Below are 23,224 nucleotides of genomic sequence, written 5' to 3'. Positions count from 1 at the left end.
ACAAACCTTCTTACAACCAAATCGTCAGATGAACCAAAACTCTTTGTTCTCTCTGAATATCATAAAAGAAAAGGGCCACATCCCAGGGCACGCTGGATGCTGGCAGCTAACAGGCCACGGTGCAGGCCCAGGCACGTCGGGCCCCACGGCTGTGCTGTAGTTTAGAGGGTCAGGCAGGTCTGCTTCTAATCCTATTAGAGCCAGTTGTCCTTGTGATTGCAATTACAGAATTTAATTCACTATTAGGTAAACTGATGAAATACAAGTTCCCAAAACAGTGGCTTCTTTGGCAAATAAGTATCTAAGAAACTTGAGCACTTTCCAAAGATGCCATAAAAGTCGATCACCAAAGAAGAAAAAACTACTGCTGAAGTAGAACTGTATGAAGCAAAGGTAAGATTTGGAAAAATTCAGAAATTCTAAGAGGAATCTGCATCCAAGTCCTTGTCATCAGTACATGCTTTTCTTAATTCTTTCTAACTGATCTTTATTTCCGTCACACATTGGTCCCAATCTTTATAACAGATAAAAGGATATCTTATCTATTGATGTATAAAAAGTAGACGATTCTGGATAGTTTGCATTCCTCTTACATTCTTCTCAGAACCTTTATTACTGTGTGTTTTGTCCATCTCTAAACATGGCATTTGTTAAGCAAAAGCATCTCAAATTTAATGGACAAAATTAATCTTTTACTTCTTTCTTTTTTATGTAAGGTATCAATGAACTGGTAAAATATCAAGAGACGTTACAGTTTGGGAAGTGCTAAATTAGAAATAGGTTATTCTGTTATTACAAAGAGAACCTCAACAAGCAGGCAAAATAGTAGGACAAAGAAAGGAGAGTTAACAGATTAAGAGAGAAACAAAAAAACCTTACAAATATGAGAAACACAAAAGCTTGGTTATCTGAGATCATAACTGTAAGAGTGAGTAGCTCTAAACATTTCATTGACTTTAAAGGCATCACTGTGTTAAAGAAAAAATAGGATAATGGCTGATGACCTTAAAATTCCAAAAATGGTTTATGCAGTGACCCTCTGTACTGGTTGTCTTTTGTCTGTCCCCCAGACCTGCTCTCCATCCTACTCCATCCTGTGCTGTGCCTCTGAGATGACCTGCCTCAGCTGACTTCTTAGCCCTCTGGCTTGGGTTGGGTTGGGTTTGGCCAATGCGGGAACGACAGGAGATCAGGGAAAATGAGGAGAGAGAGGGTGGGGTCTTCATTCCCCCAGCTCCCCTTTTGTGGGGTCCCAGGGGGCCAGCTGTGTCCCTGACTCAAGGTCTCATCAAGTGGCCCCTGCCACGCAGCTCTATCTGCAGCACCAGCAAGTGCTCTCTCCTGATCCCTTGCAATTTTCTTTGTCCTGTGCACATCTTTGTAAACAATCCCCTTATAAACTCCCCCGCAAAGGACTCAGTTTGCGCGTCCCTTCTATGCCTGCTGGGACCCTGACTGATACAACCCATGAGCCCTGTTCACTAATAACACTACCTTGGATTTGCTTAACATTTGACAAGATAACATGCAGTAACACCAACAAACTCAGCAAAGCAGCAAGGCAAGCACTCATGTTATTGTTACAGACATGGAAGCTAAGGCTCAGTGTGGAAGTTTCTTAAGGTTACAGGCTAACAGACAACATAAAAGGAACAAAAACTCAGACCTCTGGATCTCTTTCAGAATGTTTTCTTCTTCTGCCACGGAGCAGGAAAGCAAGTAAGGGCACGTAGGATAAAGCTTTTAGAATTTCTATGCTTAAGCGGGTAAGGTTTGGTTAAATGGAAAGCACACCTATCTGAGCTAAGTCACTGACCAACGATGGTGGAAAATACAATGTGCTAGTTTATATTTTTTTAAGTCCTAGCTATTCCTATCAACCAAGCAAAAGTGACATCAGTCGGTCTACGAATCTTCATCTTACCTCTTTCACAGATGATGGGGTAAAACGAATCAGGAAACACGGTTCCAGCCTGATATGCATCCTGGTGTTCAAGTAACAGCTGGAGAGCAGGAAAATAGAGAGATTAGAGGGCAAGAGTCAACAGTCTAGGCAAAGCAGGCCCAGTCCACGTCCAGCTACGGGATGTCAGAACAATGTGATTGGGGCAGGGGCAGGGGGTGATGGAAGGAGGGCAGAAAGGAAGGAATAAAGAAATTATAAAAATTCATGTATAATCCAAGACAACATCCAGCAATATATCTTCAGGTTCTTTCCTACCAAAAACAGACAGGCTAACTTAAAAATTGCAAAAATCAACTATTTGAATTTCACCTCCCTTCATTTTATTTTCTCTCTCTACCCAGTAGAGCAGGATTTCCCTAAGGCTATTTCACTGACCTAGAACTGGCTGGTGGTAAGATTTTCCACGATTCAATGACAACTAGTAAAATGAGAAAAATATATACATCTATACACGCATATGTATTGTTACTGATACTAGTGTACAGTAGCCACCTGTACTTCGGCATAATATTATATCCTTTGTAGCTTAAAGGTTAAGACTAACATTTTGGAGGGCTAAAAAAATGTCCTTTCCCTTTTAAAATGATGTAAAATCCATGGCAGAGGACTAGTTGCCTGGCTCACTCCATCCCATTCCGCCCCGCTTTTGGCCGCGCCCAGATGCACGCTGGAGTCTTGGAAAATGAAGACTGTGTTCCCCAGCACTCATGTCTGTCGGAGCCCACTTCTCCCTCCCTGGCTCCTTCCACCAGCATGAAAGTGCCTGGCTTTTCCCCAGCAGAGGTAGAGGGGGTCCAGGTGATCACAGGCAGAGTACAGGGCATCTGTTTTGCTAGTAAGGAGTGCAGCTAAGGTGATGAGGGCCCAGAGCCAACAGTCAAGGTGGTGGCTTTTTACTTTCCAAACTGTGTAGGAGACAGTTGGATGTGGAGCTAGCAAACAGGGCAGTGGCTGGCTGACTGGGCATGGTAGCCTTGGCGGGCCAGGTCTGTGTGTTGTTCTGAGAGTCCTTTCTGGATACTTAGTCTAGAGCCTTCTCCTCCAGCTCTCACACAGTTTATCAGTACTGAATTCCCTAATACTTAATATTGAGCTCCTCTCAGCATAAACTAGCCAGAGAGGTTTCCATGATCTGCAAATATACCCTGACAATATGGGCAAAGTAAAAGTTTGGCAATCCAACTTTTAAATTTTTCAATAGGAACTTACTAATAACATAGGCTATATATGGAAGTAACAAAGAAATAGCTTAAAGAACTTAAAACACAAGGAAATACAGTATTAATCTATTTTTCGTTTTTGTCTTTCCAAGCAGTATCTCATTCCCAGTTTTCTAAAGACAGAATCACTTCCATACTGATCAGGGGAGCTGACCACAGGGGTAGGAGGCCAGCGCACCCACTCCCACTACAGTGTTTGGCTCAGAGATGCATGTCTGATGGAACCTGGTTCAGTTAGAATCTCCCCCAAGATCTCTCAGCTAGAGCTGTGAGGAAGCTGCCCTCTTCTCTTTGGGAATTTTAAACTTAGAGGCTGAGTCCCAGGTGGTCTGGTCTCTTCCACTGGGAGAGAGAATGCACCATCTAGACCTCCTGGTCCAACTCTGCCCCGGGGCTACCAGTCACATGAACCAATAAATTCTCCTTTTTTTCCCTAAAGGTAGCTCGAGTTGGACTTTTGTCACTTAAAAGTAATAATTAACTTTATTAAATATTTACCTTGCCAGCCACTGTTTTCATCACTTTATTAAGACTTGTCAAATCTGTATCTCCCCGTGAGGTAGACAGTGTTATTTAACATGAAAAAATGTTCCTAAAGTAAATTTTAAAAGTTAAATGTATATGCCAAATTGTCAAGAAACTGCTATAGGAAAGAAAACAGTACAGAGGGAGGATGTATCCTTCAGATATAAAAGTACATTTTTAAGCTACAGAAATAAAAACGGTATGATATCAGAACCAAAAGATATCAATGAAACAGAATAGAGTAACACAGACTCAAGCATACATAACTTAACGCATAACAGAGATGAGTGAAGGATGGAATTAACAGTGGGGTCAGCACAACCCCATGGCAGTGAATGTGCCATCTTTTTTTTAAACAGGGAATCCATACTTAGCCTAGGTGACATTGACTTGAAATTAACATTACCAATAACAAGTCACTAGATCTCTATCATGCTTTATGCCATAATAAATACAAGATGAATTAAAATGTGAAATGTTAATTTTATGGCTCCATTTTGGGCAAGACAAATTTTAAGTGAATAATTGTATAATCTCAGAATAGGAATGATACTTCCAAGTAAAACAGACAGAAACCATGAAAGAAAAGGCTGATGCACTTAACTACACAAAAATTTAAATATTCTGCGTGGTAAAAGGAACCAGAAACAAATTTAAGAGAAAAATAAATAACCATGAGAATCATCTGACACACAACAGGCTAGTATCTTTAATAAGTGAGCCATTCTTACACATCAAAATAAGTATCCTAATAGAAAAAATGAGCAAAAGATGTAGGCAATTCACAGAAGAGGCAATAGAAATAGTCAAACACTGAAAATATATTTCATCTCATTCATAATGAATCAATACTTAAAATGCCAATAATCTATAACAAAATACTGTTTCCACCTACTAAATTGGCAAAAATGAAAAAAGAATTAAAAAATGGACCATAAGAGTGAATCTGTTTCCAAATCTGAAGATAGTTATAGAAATTTCAATGAAATACCTGAGCAGTTTAAGGATATTAATCCTTTCTTGGTCATGTATGTCTTCCTTGTTTTATTTTTTTCATTTGTTTCTGGGCCAAGAAGACTCGACCAGTGGTGCCAGGGCTGAAGGGATTTAGCAAGCATAGTCAGGAAACTGATCTCATACAAAGGAGATTGAGCATGGAAGAATATATATTGAAAATAATGGAGGCCAGGCTTCTCACTGTTGGAGAAAGGAGTTAAGGACACAGAGAAGGCTAAAATAGATCTTGTGGTGATGGATTGGAATTGGAGATACTTTCATGTGAACTCATGGTTTTAAACAGGTAGACAGACAGAGACAGACAAAAGCCAACTTGAAACCTGGGATAATCTGAGCACCAAGATAAATCATGTTAGTAATGGGATATAAACCCCTGAATAAAATAGAAATTTGTGAATGTATGCCAATAGAAAGTCATGGATAAATGGGAAGAAAGGAAAAGCTCTGCCTTACAGCAGAATGTCACCTAACAAATTTAGAAGAAATGATGGAATCAGATAAACAGTTTGACAATCACCATCATAATTATTTCAGGCAAGAATCATCAATAGATGCTAAAAGTTTGATGAGAAATAGGATATTTACATTACCTTGATCGATCTCTCCACAAACTACTTACTTACTAATTAAATAGAAAGTAGAAAATACTTATTAACTTTCCAGTGTAAAAATGTGGCAGATACCATCTTAACCAAGTGACAGGACTTCCAACAGGACTTCTGCTTCCAGGAAGATGGAGTGGATGTACTTTTCCCTATTCCTCCTGCTAAATACAACTAAAAAGTCTGGGCACTGTAATCAAAAGGAACAGAAGAGGACTCTGAAAGGTAGAGATAAGTAAGCTGATTGGCTAGGAAATTCAGGACCTGAAGAATAACACTGTGGTGAGTTCTGAGTTTTCTTTTTGTTTCATATGTCCCAAACTGGATATTGGAAAAGCCAGCCACCTAGAAACCCCAATGGGTATAGACAAAACAAAACAAAGCCACAATAAAAGCTTCTTCTCTCAAGTCACAGAACCAAGAAAGAGACAGCCTAGCAAGACAGAGAACTCTTTCGAAATCACCTCTTTACTCCATGCAAACATCACAGAAAAAGTCTGTGGCCCTACTCTTCTCCACCACTAGCTAAGATCTCACAGGGAACCTAGACATCCCCCTCAGCAGGCTGCAGTGAGGTGCCCCAGCTCCCTCCTGGAGTGGGGCCAGAGAGGCCAAGGATGAAGAATGAACAAGAATGAAGGACTTTCACCCCTGCCATCCTGCCCCCTATTCCTACCTTTTGGTGTCAGTGGAGACCGTGAGGAGAGCCCAGGCACCCGATTCCATCTGGCCGTAACAAGGAAACTCTCCCTCTCCTCAGTTTGGAGAAGGGTCAGAAGAAGCCCAGGGGAGATGAGGACATCCACCCCACCCCTCTGACATCAGTAGGGGCCATGGTGAGGAACAGCAGTTAGGCACTCTTACCCCTCCTCGCCAGGGAGGCATCAGGAGGCCCAGTGGGGAAACTTGAACTCTAACACCAGTTGGTAGTTGGCAAACAGTGTTCCTCCACCCCTTCCCCTACCACAGTGGTATAGAAAGAAACCAACTAAAACAAGAGGTTTAAATCAGATCCAGAATCTCATAATCTACTACCTAAAATGTCCAGGTTTAAATCAAAGATCACTCATCACACCAAGAACCAGAAAGACATCAAAAGGAATGAAAAAAGATAGTCTATTGAACAGATCTATTGTTCTGCCAACATTGAGATGGCAGAAATTTTTGAATTATCTCACAAATATTCAAAGCAGCCATCATAAACACTACAGTGAACAATTACAAACACACTTGAAACAAACAAAAAATCTCTCAGCAAAGAAATAGGAGATACAAAGAAGAACTGAATGGAAATTATAGAACTGAAAAATGCAATAGCTGAAATAAAAGTTAACATCATCAGAAATGGTACAAGGTGACATCATGTGCTTTCTGATACAATGCATTGAGAAGAATACAGTGTCACTTCAATGGTCTATAATATTTCTGCCCAAAAATAACCTACAGCAAAATCTAATCATGAAGAACATCAGACAAAACCAAATGAAGGTACATTCTACAGAGTTACTGCACTGCACGTCTTCAAAATACCAAGGACATTAAAGACAAGGTAGGCCTGAGGAACTATTCCAGGTTGGAGGAGATCAGAAGGAACTGACAGCTCAACACATGCTCCTGGATTGGTTCTGGAACCATAAAGAATATTGAGACAACTGGTGAAATTTATAAGAGGCCTGGGTGATAGTGTTATTTCAATGTTGATTTCCTGATTGTGATTATTATACTGTGGTTATGTAAAAGAGTTTTTTGGCTTTTTTTTTTTTTAAAGAAATCTGTCCCTCCTTATCCATGGTTTTGCTTTCCTTGGTTTCAGTTACCTGTGGTCCAAAAACATTAAATGGAAAATTCCAAAAATAAACAATTCATAATTTTTAACTTGGGTACCATTCTGAGTAACATGATGAAATCTCACACCACCCTATTCTGTCCACTCAGGATGTAAATCATCCCTTTGTCCAGCATAGCCCACCGTTAGTCTCCTAAGCGTCGAGGTATCACAGTGCTTGTGTACACTGGCCCTTACCTTACTCAGTAATGCCCCAAAGTGCATGAGTAGTGATGCTGGCAATTTGGAGATGCCAAAGAGGAGCTGGAAAGTGCTATCTTTATGTGAAAAGGTGGAAGTTCTTGACTTAATAAAGAAAGAAAAAAATGTATGATGAGGTTGCCTAGATATACAGTAAGAACAAACCTTCCATCCATGAAACTGTGAAGAAGGAAAAATGTGCTAGTTTTCCTGTTGCACCTCAAACTGCAAAAGTTACAGCCACAGTGTGTGATAAGTGCTTAGATAAAATGGAAGAGGCATTATATTTGTACAATAAGACATTTTGATAGAAAGACCACATTCACATAACCTTTATTACAGTATATTGTTATAATTGTTCTATTTTATTATTAACTACTATTGTTTCTCTTACTGTGCCTAATTTATAAATTAAAGTTTATCATGGGTCCATAAGTACGTATAGGAAAAAAGAGTATATATGGGGTTCAGTACTATCCATGGTATCAGGCATCCACTTAGGGTCTTGAAATGTATCCCCTGTGGATAAGGGGAGACTAATATATACAAGATGTAGTGAAGGATAATGAGTACCACATCAGCAACTAACTCTCAAATGGCTCAGGGAAAACCATTATGTATACAGAGGACCAACAAGCAAACATGATAAGTTACCAACAATTGGGCAAACTGGGTAAAAGGTATATGGGAATTGTCTATTTTTTTTTTCAGTTTTTCTATCAGTTTTAAATTATTTCAAAAGAAAAAGTTAACATAGGTAATTGGTTAAATAAATTATGGTACATTCTGGGTAACAGAAAACATGGAATTGTTCAAAGTTATTCTGAAGATCTCTATTGATATGAACATGAACACAGACATGACTATATCTCTCATATAGTAAATGACAAAAAAAGGGCAAGTTTACAAAATAATGTATAAACTTCCTTTTTAAAAAAAGAGAAAGTGCTAATAAATGTAGAGAAAATGCCTGGAATGATTTAAAGCAAAATGTTAACATTGGTTATCTCTGAGAATTTTTTTCTTTTTTCCTTCTTTTTTTTTTTTTAAATAATGAGCTTCTATTAGTTTTTTAATCAGAAAAGGCAAAATCTACCCCATGGGCAGGGAGGGAGGAGCAGGGCAGCAAGGACAGCAACCAACCAAATATGATTGCTCTGATTTCCTGGTTAACATATCACATTCTGTTTATTCTTGCAGAAAGAGTAAATAACAGGCAGTTATGACCACCAGTGTGAGGTCCACTTGATTCTTACTGTTCTGATAAATTAATACACTGGCTTTCTCAGCTTTATGCATTATTCTCTTATTAATGTGACTATCGTAAGTCAAAGTCATTAAAATGCAGTCACCTCCGGATGTGTTAGCCAAAGATAATCCCAGAACCAACAAAACTCAGACCCTAAATAAGCAGAACTTGCCAAGATACTCCCAGACTGTGGGAATCTGTTTACGCAGCCAGCTAGCATCCTTCAGGTAACCCCCCTTTGCATCCTTTCACCAAACTGGATCAGTGAGTGCAGAGATCACCAAAGAACCGATTTTAGTAGGGAGAAAAGAGAAACTGCAAAGGTGCTCACAGACGGAGATATAAAATAGATCACCAATCTCTGAAAAGGGATTTGATGATAACATGATAAAAGGTAAAGTAATCCCTATCTGTCTCCATAAGTTAAAAGGGGGCCACATGATCCAGCAGTCCCACTCCTGGGCATATATCCAGAGGGATCCTTAATTCAAAAAGATACATGCACTATTTACAGTAGCCAAGACATGGAAACAACCTAAATGTCCATCGACAGATAACTGGGTAAAGAAGTTGTGGTATATTTACACAGGGGAATGCTACTCAGCCATAAAAAAGAATAAAATAATGCCATTTGCAGCAACATGAATGGACCTGAAGAATGTCACTGTAAGTGAAGTAAGCCAGAAAGAGAAAGAAAAATACCATATGATATCACTTATATGTGGAATCTAAAAAACAAAACAAAACAAAACAAAAAACAAAGACAAACGAACTTACTTACAAAACAAAAACAGACTCACAGACATAGAATACAAACCTATGGTTATCAGAGGGGAAGGGGGTGGGAAGGGATAAGTTGAGAGTTCGAGATTTGCACATACTAACTAATATATAAAAAAAAAGATAAACAAGTTTATACTGTGTAGTGCTGGGAACTATATTCAATATCTTTTAGTAACTTATGGTGAAAGCGCATATGAAAACAAATATATGTATATTCCTATATGACTGAAGCACTATGCTGTACACCAGAAACTGACACAACATTGTAAATTGACTATACTTCAATAAAAATATATGTATATAAAAAGGGGGGGAAGTGTGGGTCTTCAGGTCACTCAGCCATTTCCAATGATGACCTCACTATTTGAGGTAGGACCAGTGCTGAGGGGAAGCATGTGTTCATTTCACATGTTTTAAATTGAGTGAATGATACGAGCTTGAACATCCCTACTAGAAATCACTTGCACACACTCAGGACTGATTGTTCACACCATGAATTAGGCAAATTCTTGTTTCTCCTCTTTCCTGCCCACTTTCTTTCAGGATCAATGAAGATGACAATCAAATATAAATGCTGTTTTTTTCCTAGAGGGCCTGTGAAATCGGGGAGTAAGGAAGTTGAAACTAATGAGTAAAAGTGGATTATGATAGATTTCGGTTATTTTACCATCCTGCTTTCCATATTGGATTATCAAGGTTCACTGGTAATAATTAGATCCAATTCTGACGTCATGAGGGAATTTAACTCCTATCAAATGTAAGTATTTAAGAATCCTCTTTGTCAGAAAGTATTATTTAGCTACAGAACTAGATCTAGTGTACTGGGGAGAATGGGTTCAACTAATTTGAGGATAAGTAAAAGTGAACCATCAGCTAGTCTCACCAAGAATACAGTAGGCGTAGAAGTCAGAAAGAGCACCTCAGAGCGTACCTAGGAATAAATACTCTGTCTCCTCACAGTGATGCAATTTTTATACAACACACAGACAGAGATAAGTAGAAAGTAAACAGCTTATCTCAGGCATGACTCTCTTTATAAAAATCAATAAGATGTAGTATTTTAAAAAATTCTCTCAAATATTTTTAAACTATTCATAATTAAAAATATTTCAATGACATTATTTAAATTATTACATATATGTTCCAGTAGTGCTAGAAGGGACATATACCTTTGAACCCAAAACACTGATGCTTTATAAAGCCATACAAATGACTCAAAATGACTATTTCAATATCTGTTAGGACCTTTGTTTGGCACCTACAAGAGTAAGTTAGTACCCAAAAATAAAAGAAAAAAAAAAAAAAAACAACCCCAAACTTTTTACCTCTTTGTAGTTAATACTCCCAACCTGAAGGTGGAGAAACTCCAGAGCTCTGTGTCCTGAAAGAAATAAATACAAAAATCAATTAAGTTTGTTGGGGAGGGGTACAGCTCAGTGGCAGAGGGCATGCCCAGCATGCATTAGGCTCTGGGTTCAATCCCCAGTATCTCCATCAAAAATAAATATATAAAACTACTACCTCCCCACCCCCAAAAAAACAAACAAAAAGATTTTTTTTAATCAATTAAGTTCAACTATAATTGAAAACAGAACTTCTGAGGTCATTTTAAAAGGAAAATATATAATTTTGTGGTTGTAACTGTCAAGAAAGAGGAAAATGAAAATTAAGTTTGCACTCATGATTTTCATGAGCCACAGTTAGATTCATGTAATATTTATATTGCCATAATACAAATCAAACTTAGATGATGACTCAAAGTTTCTGCTTAACTAGGTCTAATGACCAGGGGTAAGTTAGTTAATGTCTCTAGGCCTCAGGTTCCTATATAAAATTAAATAAATAATTTCTACCTTACAGGTTTGTTGAGTGAATCACAGAAAATAAATGCTAAGTGATGACAGGTGGCAGGAACTCAATAAACAGAAGTGTTTATTTTCATCATATTTTGCTTCAACAACCCACTGGTATAGATAAACCCAAGTAGGAAATACAATATAGGGTCTAAACCATGGATGGAACCAATGTTCCCCAACTGTTCCTTCATCATTGGACCACTTCAGAAGGCCAAGAAAGTCTCAAAACGCCAACTGCTCCAAGCACACGCCCACACCCATGAGATACACACACCCACACCCTGAATCTTAGAATCAATAGGAAGATGAACACTCCTTGTGAAGAGACATTCAAAGGTGATACCTTGTTTCTATTGTAAATCATATCCAGTTTTTAAAATTTGTACAACAAAAATATGGCCACTACCATCTTATAAGCACTTACACTGTAAGAGACAAGATCACAGCCCATACAAATAACCTGTATATAGAATTCCAGTAATTTATAGATCCAAACCACTGAATGAGGCCAATTCTAATTAACTAACTCACATAAATGTCCACACAGGCCCTATAGACGTGAAAACATGAGCCAAGATATTTATGAAATCATCTAAATTTACATAAAAACCCTCACGATCTGTGCAGATTAGGAGTTGCCTTCAATTATGTTCACATAAACATGCTTATTGTTTTATTTTACATTTAACAGAGATTAATATACATTAAACATAAAATGTTAATTATTAAGACCTTTTGTAGCACCTCCTGAAGAAAGACAAGCAATTATCTGAATAAAAAATTTTTTAGATTTAATCTATTTTGCTAATTTTTCAATTCTAAGAATTAAAAATGTGAATATTCCCATTGATAAGTGTTCCTCTTTGGCCCACTGCTACAGTTTTAGCAATTTCCATTTCCTAGAACTTAAACTTGGAAGATACTTTAGAATTCATTAAGGAGTTCAGCTCCCTCATTTTGCAGAGGAGGGAGAAAGTGAATTGCTCAGAGGCACCCAAGTACTTTATAGCAGAGCTGGTATTAGAACCTAGGTCCCATTCCCTTTCCTACAGTCTCCTGACTCCCTTCTAGCTACAGGAGCTGAAATAGCTGTCAAGATGTAATTTTAGACCAGGTCACTAACAAGTTAGCTGTGAGAACTCCCTGGGATCAATTTCCTCATCTGTAAAATAAAGGAACTGGACCCAGTGACCTCTAGTGTCCCCTGAACTCATACAATTCTTTGATCCTATGGTTCTTGCCCACCAGGGCTGAATATCTAAGTCTGTTTCACACTGATAAATTGTCATATTTTCTTTGTAATCTTGTTCTGCTTTGAACCTTTTGGAGGCAGCATAACTATAAAATGTTGTTACTGTTTTTATCTTAAAAAAAACATATCAAGTTTCTAGAAAAGTAAAGTGAAATATTGCTATGAAATGTAATCATTTCTCATCATATGACAAAGTGGCTCACATTTTCCAGGAGTGAAAAAACGTCAGAAATACATTTTATCCAAGAACCAAATTTTTGTGCTACCACTCACCTATATCCAGGTAATTCAGCCTTCGCCCCTGAGCTCATGGGCACCAGCTTGCTCTATCCCTGTCCTCCCCAACTCCTGACATCATGCTGGGCACCTCTAATGCCAGGGACCACCCCTACTTCCTGGCCTTCCCTGAAGCCAACCATCTTCAAAGCCAAGACTGAGGGGACCCACTCCCGTGGCCACACATGGTCCTTTACACATACTTGTAAATGTAAACACAAAATTTAATTCCCCGCTCCTACCATATTCTACCCATATTTCTCCTCTCCCATTAGATCAGTTTTTCTCCTTTATGGGAACCTCTAGTCAATCCAGTCCCTCGCTATTTCCCCACTCAGAGAAACGGCCGGCCGGAGACCCAAAGGCTAAAGAGGCTTCCTCCTCCTACACTGAACTCACCCGGCCCATCATTCCCCAGCCCAGGCTCTCTCCTCTCCGCTGCCTCCCCACCCCGCCCCACTCCCCCTCGCCCTCGGGCCGCTCAGTGCAAGTGCCGCGGGGGAACTCGTTATCAATACACCCGATGACTTTAAATCCTCCCCCTTAACATTTCTGATGGATCTGTTGTCCTTAATGCCATGACTAGGGGCTGGCACTTACCTATTTCTACGTGCGTAGAAATGCCACACGGTGATCCTGTCGGGCAGAGGGAGCCCAGCGCCAGCAGCAGTCCGGACCAGAATCTGAAAGCAGACATGCTCTCACTACTCACTACGCCTATGGTGGCGGGAGAGGCTCGGAGCCGCGGCCGCAGGGAGTGCGAAAGCCCGGCCCGGACCAGCTGCTTGCCCTCTCAGCCCGTCACTGACACGGGAAACCCAGCCTCATTTCAAAATAATATCATTTCCCAGTGAAGTCAACTGTTTAACTACGGTTTAACTTCACCAGAACAGCAAACAAACTCCACCCGGGAGAGGAAAAAAAAAAAGCAATCAACTGAAATCGAAATGCCTCTGGGTAGAAGCATTGCCGTCTTCCGCCCCAAGTGTCCTCTGGGTTTCTTTGTAACGTGAAATTTGGATGGAGACACAAGTCAAGCTGTCTCCAAATATCCTTTGCTTCTTAGAAAACAAAAGAGTAGGGAGGGTATAGCTCAATGGTAGAGTGCCTGCTTAGTTAGCATGTACGAGGTCCTGGGTTCAATCCCCACTACCTCCATATAAATAAACAAACCTAATTACTCCTCCCTCTCCCCCAAAAAGGCTCACCTGTTTGTACTGAGTCAACATATTGGCCACCTCACCTTGCAAGAGCTGATCGCGCATGCATCTTCCCACATACATCAGGTTGCCCTGATTCCTCGGCCTCTGAAGTCACAAGCGCTGGGAAAGCTTTTATGATGATCAGCTGGAACCGGCTTCTCTTTCAGTGTTTGGCAACAGATAATGACACTTGCATGGGATTACACAACAGCAACCACTCCTGGTCCTACTATCTTGGCTGCTCTTACAGGGCTTACCCCGAGCCTGCTGCACGGCCAGGTTCCCGCAGCCCAAGCAAAGATGCTGGTTCCACTTTCAAGGTGGGGTGACTAGGAAGAGAAAGATTGCGGACCAAGAAGGAAGGATTTGGAAAATGCTTGGCTCAGAATACACCTGATAACACGCATCCAATCTATAGTACTTAATCCATGGGAAAAGTTAGGTTAAACTCTTCAAAGAAGTGGTGATCTGAAAGCTCCAATTATGTGTATTTACACATTAAAAGCAAGGAAGGAGAGCCTAAAAGAGTGGGAGGGCACGGTATTCGCTCTCAGGGTAGCCAAATGGAAGAGAAGGATAGAAGACAGGATGATCTGAGACCCTTAGGCGTTTGCCAAGTTTCCTCTGTAACTCTAGCTCTGCCACCTGCAAAGCCCCGAGGAAAGGAAGCCCCCAGCCCTCCCTCAACCCAGCTGCTTCTGACTGTTCCTAGGTCAGAGGCCATAATCTAGTGTGTTTTGTTTGGCTAATAGGATGTTTTATAAACTTAGGTCAACTCTTTTTTATGGGAAAAAGTCCTCATAGAAATCTATATTTCTAGCTTTCTTTAAAAACAACAACAAAGAACTGCTTCATGAACTGACATATGATAGGACAATCAGCTGAAGCTGAGAAGCCAGCAGCCCCCTGGCCCCAGACAGAGCATGCCCTCCCCATGTCCTTCAGTCCTCGCCATCCACAAAATGTGTGCAGGTTTCCATGACCCTTCTGGCCACCAGAGGCCATGGAGTTTGTTCCCCTCTCACTCTGGGCTTTCCAGAGCCTGCAGGTGAGATGGTGGTGATTATAACTTAGGGCTCTGTAAGCCCAGAGCATCTGGGAGTATTCAGTGAATAACAGTAAGATGATTCAAAGGGTCGACAGGGAAAATATAACACTGCCTGAAAACAGTCTAATTGTGTCCTAATGTCATCTAAAACAAACCACATTTCATAAAACTAACCCATCCAAAAAGCACCAAAGAAGGAACTGGGTTCAGGGTTCAGTAACTAAGCAATATGAATCCCAGATTTCTCATTCTATACATTTTTTTGGTGTGTTTAAGGTTCAGAAGGACTTAATTTTATGTGCGTAAAATAGGAGGGAATTCTTTGCTTAGGCAGAATAGTGTGACAGTTATGAAATAGAGCCTTTATAGGACAATACTTGCTTGAGCTTTTATGAAGTTTGTGTTACTTTTATAATGCTGACTAAAATAAACGTGCAGCCTAAAAGTTAAAAGTTATGTTTTATTTGGAGGGAGGACTCGAGCCAGGATGACAGCCTCTCAAATCGCTCTGAGGGACTGCTCTGAAGAGGTAGGGGAGGAGCTAGGTTATATAGGAGCTTTACAACAAAGACCAGGTAGTTGGAACAACAAAAGATTGCTTGTTATCTAAAGAAAACCAGGCATCTCAAGTTAAAGAATTTAGTGCTTTTCTATGTATGGGAGGAAGCAAACATTTGGGCTCACTGAATTCATTCCTTTGACAGGCACCTAGCTATCTAGGGCCAGTATCCTGTCCTTTCTTATTCTGAGTCCGCTCAGAGGGCACCATTGTGAGTGGCTGCAGAGGCTGGGCTGCAGGCCTGTCCCCACTGGGGGGTGGCGGCAGCCGCTGATGACTTGGTTTCAGCATTCTTTGTTTACTGATATGGTTGCAGTATTTCACTCACATTGCAGTATTTTCGTTCACAATAACTATGAAAACAAAGACATGACTTTTAAAGGAAAGTTAACGTACTGCTGCCAATATTAAGAAAACTGTCTGACAAATAAGAAGTGTATGGAATTATTTTTCTTTCCACCCCACCCCCTCTTTCCTAATACAGGTGGCTTTGTTATAAAATAGATAGCATGAGTCTACCACTTCGAACTTTCTGGAAACAGAGGCATCAGTTGAGAGGTAAACATGCTTCTCAGTAAGAAATTACCAAATGATCATTCTATTGTCATTAAAAAGAAAATTTCCCTTTCTAAAAGGTTCACCTTAGATTTCTAAGTAACTATTTTCCTTAGTGAATTTAAAAAAAGAAAATCACGCTCAGGTATTCAGCAATGCATCTTTTACAACAATTTAGATTCGTGTATAAAGCAACACTGGGTGGGGCTTTTGAAGTGAAGGTGGGTCTCCTTGTGTAGATAAATGAGATTCAGTTTTAAGGTCCAGAAACTTTTGAGATAAAACAAACAATTTCAACTCACTTCTACACAAGTCTAATATGTTGTGGTCACCAGAGTTCCCTTATAGCCAATGGGGGAGAGGATGGAGAAGGGTGAAGATTAGGAGGTGGGATTCTCAGGACAAGGGCAAGCCAAGGAGAAAAGAAGGAAGGTCCCCATCACCTGGTGGTCTTATCCTTAGGAGCCCTGGTGAGCACAGCTGGCCAGCTGGGGGGGGGGGTGGATCAGGGCAATCTAGAAGCAAGACAGGAACAAGGAGGTAATTGTTCCTGCTCCGAATGGGAGCTTGCCAAGGGCACAGAAGGGGGGGGCACGTGGGGGACAGGACCGACACAGATGACAACACTCGATGAATTTCCTACACCCTATTAGGCACTTTTGCCTTGGTGGGTCCCTTCCTTCATAAAAACAGAAGTTTTTGAAAAAAATCACAATTTACATCTGCATTGGTATAAAGATTAATTTAGTAGCCAACATAAAAGTTTATTTTTTCTTCTGATTTTAGAAGAAATTAAACTTTTTTGTGTGCCCCTAAAAGTACTCTGAGGACTAGACATTTTACCTACTGTGCCTGACTGAGAAGTCAGCCAGGAAAGGGAGTGGGCACCGTTAGAAATAAAACCTGTCTAATTTTGTATCAAGGGAGGTAGCCATAGGCAACTTCACTTCTCTGGGCCTCAGGTTGCTGGATAGAACAGATTTCCCTAAACCCGTATAAATCAGCTATCCATAGAGCTCCCTCTACCGGCGGTAGATGGAAACACGCCAGCTCCCCTGTCCTGAGAGTGATACCCAACCGGGGGCTGTCTCCATCAGGACTGCCTCTCTCCCCTCATTCCTTCAATAGAATACAGAACCAAAAAGTGAAACCACTCACACAAAAGATTAAACTCCGCCGTCCCCATTTCTGCCAGATTCAAGACTCAAGACTGAGTGACAGTGACTCAGCAAAAACCAGTCAAAATGCAAAGTACTGCCTTGGCCTTTTACAAATAAAAATCCAATCCTCTAAAAAAAAAAAAGGTGAAGAGTCCACAGGCTACACAGAAGCCAGCAAGAGACCCTCAACTCAGTAGAAATACAGAAGGGGAGTTTTTTTGAGACTAGTTGTCCTAAATCAGTGCATAGTTATGCTTCATTTGAATCCACAAATTCCGAGCAGAGGCCTGCCACTTTTATTTTTATCCTCATTAAAGCAGATGCTTCCCTATTGCTTCCGGAGTTTTAGGCAGTCTAACTGTGATATCCTGACAAACAGTCCCATTGACAAGCCGGTGACCTAACTTTCATCTTCCTAGTGTTGACCTCGGGCAGCTAGCATGGCTTTGAGCAGTGTGCTGAATCTATTCAACAACTGTACTGAGCATCATACATTATCTTACAACAAACCTATGGGGTAGGTATTCCACCCTATGAAAGACAGGACTGACTGAGGTTGAATAATTTATCGAAGGTCACACAGCTTGTCAACAACAGATTCTGAGTTTGGCTCCAAGTCTGTTTGTCTCCAAAGGCGCTGTTATACATCGACACCCCTGCTACCAATTAATGGAGAGAATACCCAGATTCACACCCAGAAAAGCACCCAGGCAGCACAACGCTGGACCACACTGCGCGCCCTCAAACAACGCTCAAACCAAGTCCAAAGTGAGCGGGAGCTGCGGAGATAAAGAATCGTGATCACGTCCTTAGATGCCGGGGCAGACACCAGCGCATCCATGGACCAAGCATAAATTCCAGGGCAAGAGGATGCTGGTTTGGGGGGATGGATGGTGGGGAGAGAGAGGTTCTCTGCAGCAGTTGAGGGGCCAAGGAACGATTACAGACAGATGAGAGGGGGAAAGGTGACAGCAGTCCACCGGTGATCTCCCCGCGACCCTTCCCAGGTCTCTCAGGGAGCCAAGTCTCCCGGCCCTCAGGGTCAAGGTCCCGAGTCTGCGCAGCCGTGCAGCGCGAAGGGCGCGGGGAGAGGGCGCTGCTCGGCGTCTCTGCCACCTTCAGCCCGCGTCCGCCGCCACCCGGCGTGTCCCCGCCGCGGCCTCGATCCCTGCGCTCGGGTGCGCGCACTCCCTCGCTTGCTTCCTGCCGCCGCCGCCGCCGCCGCCGCCGCGGCCATGGCGACCTGCTTTCGGCTGCGCAGCTGCCTGGCCCCGCACCTCCCGCCCGCGCCTCTGGGCCGCCGTCTCCGCCGCCGGGCCCCGATCCGCGGCTACGCCGGGGGCCCGGCCGGCCTTTCCTCGGCGCTGCTGCGCACCGACAGCTTCGTGGGCGGCCGCTGGCTCTCGGTCCCCGCCACCTTCCCCGTGCACGACCCGGCCAGCGGCGCCGAGCTGGGCTTGGTGGCCGACTGCGGGGTGGCGGAGGCCCGCGCCGCCGTGCGCGCCGCCTACGAGGCTTTCTGCAGCTGGAGGGGGGTCTCGGCCAAGGTGAGTGCGCGCCGGGTCCGGGGGGCTTTGGGTTTTGCCCCCTAGTGAAACCATCTCCGTCTCCTCCCCCCTCCCCCAGTGCTCTGGGATACACCGTGCAGAAAGTCATAGTAACAAGAAAAGAGATGATCAACAAATAAGTTTGGAGCGTGGGCTTTGTGCCAAGCACTGTGCCAGGCGTTAGGAACACGGACCGCCCCCAAGACTCATCAACTGTCCAGTAGGGGAGGCAGAAAAGTGAACATGTCATTACAAGGGAGTCAGGTGTATGGTGAACAAGTAGATGGGAGGGGGCGGGGAGGTGAGAGCACGTGACTCTTCAGAGCATCTGAAGTACCTCCCTGGCTGCTGGGAGACCATGCCAGAGGCGGCTGCAGGGGTCCACGAGGAGGCTGGTAGTGAGTGCCCGGGCTGGAGTCACGAACTCGGCAGTGGAGTGAACTGTGGAAAGAACTGGGCTTTGTGCAGGGGAAGGGACAAGTCCGGGACCATTCTCCAGGTCTGGGGTCTGAATAAAGAGGTGCTGTTAACTGACAAAGAGAACTCTGGAGATCTGGGGGTGCAGGGTTGGGGATGTGTGAGAAAGAGTAAAAACTTAGAGATTTTCTTCCTCCATTTATTATGTGACACCTGGAGCTAGCCCAGCAATGTCATCTTCTACCCTATCCTTCAGCATCCTCCCTCTGAAGGAAGATGCACAGCCAGCAATGAGGTCTAAGCACCCAGGGAGTCTTAACATTCATTCATCTGTCAGATATTTTCTGAGCACCTGCTATATGCCATGCGCTGGTGGAGGTGCTTGGAATACAGCAGTCAAGAAAAGATTCCTGCCCTCGTGGAGTTCACTTGGGGTTGAGGAGCAGAGGGGAGATCTAATTTATAAATGAGATGTGTCTAAACAAGTAAGTATGTGACAAGTGACGAATGCTATGAGGGAAGAGAGGCAGAGCTGGCTAAGAGGATCAGGGGCCAGATGCAGTGTTAGCAATGTGGGCCGGGGTATTAGTTTGCTAGGGCTGCTGTAACCAAGTACCACAGACCAGGTGGCTAGAATAAAAGAAATTTCTTGTCTCACAGTTCTGGAAGCTAGAAATCCAAGATCAAGGTATCAGCAGAGTTGGTTTCTTCTGAGGCCTGTCCCTCCTTGGTTTGTAGATGGTCATTTTCCCCCTATTTTCACACGGTCTCCCCTCTACCTGGAGGTGCCCTAATCCCTTCTGGTCAAGACACCAGTCATCCTGGAGTCGTTAAGACCCTCCCTTATGACTTCACTTAACCTTAATAACCTCCTTCAGGACCCTCTCTTCCAGTGCAGTCACATTCTGAGGTGCTGGGGGTTACTTGAATTTGGGGGAGACACTCAGACTCTAACATCAGGGTAGGCCTCACTGAGGAAGAGATGCAAAGACCAAAGGCGGCCATGGAGTTCAGCTGGAGCAAAAATCCTGAGTCAGGTGCACGCATGACGCATTTGAAGAACAGCAAGGAGGCCTGTGAGCAGAGTGGGCTGACAAAGGGAACAGGTCACAGGCGGAGGTCATAGACAATGGAACCCGCAGCTGGATGGAGCGGGCATATAGACATTCTAAGGACCAGGTGGGGTTCTACTTAGAACGAGGCAGGGTTCCATTTCAGGGCCGAAGCAGAGATCTCTAGCTTGCACTGTGGAAGGATGCTCTGGCCACAGTGCTGAGGATAGATTGCAGGAGGGGCTGTGGTAGGAGCCCAGAGACAGTCAGGAGGCTATTCAGGTGGGAGATGAGGACGGCTTGAACTAGAGTGGTAGCCGTGGAGGTGGTTAGGAGTGTTCTGATAAAGGATGTATTTTGAAGGTAGAGGCAACTGGATTCCCTGATGGATTATTACAGACAAAGTGAGAGAAAGACAGAACTCAACAATGACCCCAGGGCTTTTGGCCAGAGCCCCTGGAAGGAAGGAGTGATCATCTACTGAGATGGGTGAGGGTGTGAGAGGAGCAGCACTGGGGTGAGAAGTCGGAGCTCAGCTTTGAACACGCCGAGTCTGAGATGTCTGTTAGATACTCAAGTGAGGCTGTCAGGTAGGCAATTGACTACTTGGGCCTGGAGCTTAAAAGTGTGGGAGTCACACGTGTGCATTTACAGCCATGGGGAATGAGTTCACGGGAAGGGAGAGCATCAAGGATGACCCCTGGGGCCTCTGGAGTCATCTTGGGACCCCACGAAGGCCCCTAGCGTCTGCCTGCCGTGGGCGGGTGTTACCGGTGTCCAGGAGCTCTTCCAGCCACATCTCCGGTTCAGTGGTGATTTGTAGCGCTGGGCTGGTGTTGGGACCTGTCCCTGCTACAGGCACCGTCCCCTGCTGTTCAGTTCACACCTCCCATCCTAATGGCTCCGACCCTTGAACATTGATGTGAAGTCAGCATGTGTCTTAGAAGAGCTTGGGTCTTCTCTGGTACCTTACTAAGGAGGAGGCGGGATCGAGTTTCCCTAGGAAACCGGCTCCCCCTCTGCAGCTTGGATGGCGGGGCACAAACGCAGCTTGTAAGCAGCTCTCTTGCTCCCAGGCCTTACTGCTCACTCCCCTGCTCCCCCCGCTCCCCAGCTTCCCCTCAACCCCTTCCTTCTCTAGGCCCATTCACATCAACCATTCATGGGGCCTCTCTCGTGTATTATGTCCGCCGGTGAGCCTGTTAGACCACACAGCTTTCCATCATTCCCCCATCTCTGAACCCGTAGCGGTCCATACCTTGTCCCGCACTCCCCCTGACACCTTTCGCACCGCCTCACATCTTTGTTTTCACATGTTTTATGACCCCCTTCCCCACCTCGTGAACTCAGAGGAATTCCGGGATGGAAGGGAGCTGCTATCTCTTGACCGCCTTAGACGCTAAGGCGTCAGTTTCCTGCGGTTGCCGGGACGCATTACCCCTGCTTAGGGATGTAACACAGCAAGATTTACTCTTACGGTTCTGGAGGTCGGAAGTCCAAAGCGGGTTCGCAGGGCTGCATTCCTTCGCTGTTTCCTTGCCTGTTCCAGTTTCTAGAGGCCTCCGGCATTCCCTGGTCAGAGGTCCCACATCACTCCGACCTCTGCTTCCGGCATCGCATCACCTTCTCTGCCTGCGCCAGGTCCTGCCTCTCTTATAGGGTCCTTGACATTGGGCCCACCTGAATAACGCAAGATCCTCTCCTCACCTGGAGATCCTTAACTTGATCACATCGGCGGGCCCTTTGCCTTATAAAGTAGCATATTCACAGGTTCCAGGGATTAGGATGAGGGCGTCTTTGAGGACCAGGATTGTGCCTGCCACAGCTGAGTACTGTTCTTGTACCTCACGTGTGTTTTGTTTAGTCCTTTCAAGGGCCCCGGAAGGGAGGTACTGGAACCGGCTCCGGATGAGGAGACTGGCTGACAGCGGCTTCTCGTTCGTCATCTGTCACTTCTCTTGCTTAACTGGAGGATCTGGGATTTGAACCCCACGTGACTCCATCTCCCATGAGCCTCCCAGGACCCCAATTTGAGCCTGCACACTCAGCTCCCTACAAAGGCTGTAGGGGTTTCCTGGGGCTGGTACCACAAATTGGTGGTTTAAAGAAGTTTATCGTCTGTGTTCGGGGGCAACAAGGCTAAAATAAGATGTCAGCAGGGTTGGGTCCTCCTGTGGCTCTGAGCACAGGATCTGTCCCAGGCCCCTCTCCTTGATTCACAGATGTCCGTCTTCTCCCTGTGTCCCTTCTCAACATCCGCCCTCTGTGCGTGTTTCTTTCTGTGTGCACATCTCCTTGTTTTAGAAGGACACCAGTCAGATTAGATTAGGGCCCACCCTCATGACCTCACTTGAACGTGATTATCTCTGTCAAGACCCCATCCCCTCCCCCCACTCCCACCCCGCCAACCCCACACACACATGGGGAGGACTACGTGGTCCCCTCACCCTAGGGTCCTGGAACCAAGAGAGAAGCCAGCCTCACCCAGCAGTTTCGGAATGTATAAGGGAGACGTTTTAGGCTCCCATTCTCTAGATCTGTTTGCTCTTAACTGGTAAAAAATGCAGAATTGTTATTCCTGGGTCATTACTATGCATATTTGAAGTAAAAGAAAGTATTAAACCTTTGCATTTTTTGCTTTTCAAAGTATCATTTCTGAAAAGTAATGATTTTAAACCAATGCCTATAAAAAACAAGTCTGCCAAAATAAAGTTTAAGATTTATATATTAAAAAAAAAAAGACACCCCCCCATCTCCAAAGAAGGTCACATTCTGAGGTAGTGGAGATTGGGACACCAACATGCCTTTTTTGGGAAGACACAGCTAACCCCTCACATGGGCTGCACACACGAAGGGTGAGTCGCTGCCTCTGCTGGTGTCCGTGTGCGGCCTGGACGTTGTGTGCTCCGCCA

At 43.7% G+C, this 23,224-nt stretch overlaps 2 protein-coding genes across 3 annotated transcripts in view; one reads left to right on the top strand and one right to left on the bottom strand.

Annotated features, from left to right (window-relative positions):
* Positions 1–13,871, bottom strand: part of GPLD1 (glycosylphosphatidylinositol specific phospholipase D1) — a 45,482-nt gene extending 31,611 nt beyond the window's left edge. The window contains exons 1-3 of one of the 2 annotated variants that reach the window (XM_006198678.4): positions 13,373–13,871; positions 10,714–10,769; positions 1,925–2,003 (exon numbers count right to left, since the gene is read on the bottom strand). In XM_006198678.4, coding sequence (XP_006198740.2) covers positions 1,925–2,003; positions 10,714–10,769; positions 13,373–13,469 — 232 coding nt within the window. In that variant the 5' untranslated portion in view covers positions 13,470–13,871. The remainder of the gene's footprint in view (positions 1–1,924; positions 2,004–10,713; positions 10,770–13,372) is intronic. The other variant, XM_015234625.3, reaches the window with a different exon arrangement.
* Positions 13,872–18,215: 4,344 nt separating this feature from the next.
* The window catches only part of ALDH5A1 (aldehyde dehydrogenase 5 family member A1), a 29,489-nt gene continuing 24,480 nt past the window's right edge, over positions 18,216–23,224 (top strand). Inside the window, exon 1 of the mRNA XM_072945585.1 lies at positions 18,216–18,843. Coding sequence (XP_072801686.1) covers positions 18,532–18,843 — 312 coding nt within the window. The 5' untranslated portion in view covers positions 18,216–18,531. The remainder of the gene's footprint in view (positions 18,844–23,224) is intronic.

Source organism: Vicugna pacos, chromosome 20 (genome assembly GCF_048564905.1).
Source record: "Vicugna pacos chromosome 20, VicPac4, whole genome shotgun sequence".
In the NCBI taxonomy this organism is placed as follows: domain Eukaryota; kingdom Metazoa; phylum Chordata; class Mammalia; order Artiodactyla; family Camelidae; genus Vicugna; species Vicugna pacos.
This window is presented reverse-complemented; position numbering and strand designations above follow the sequence as displayed.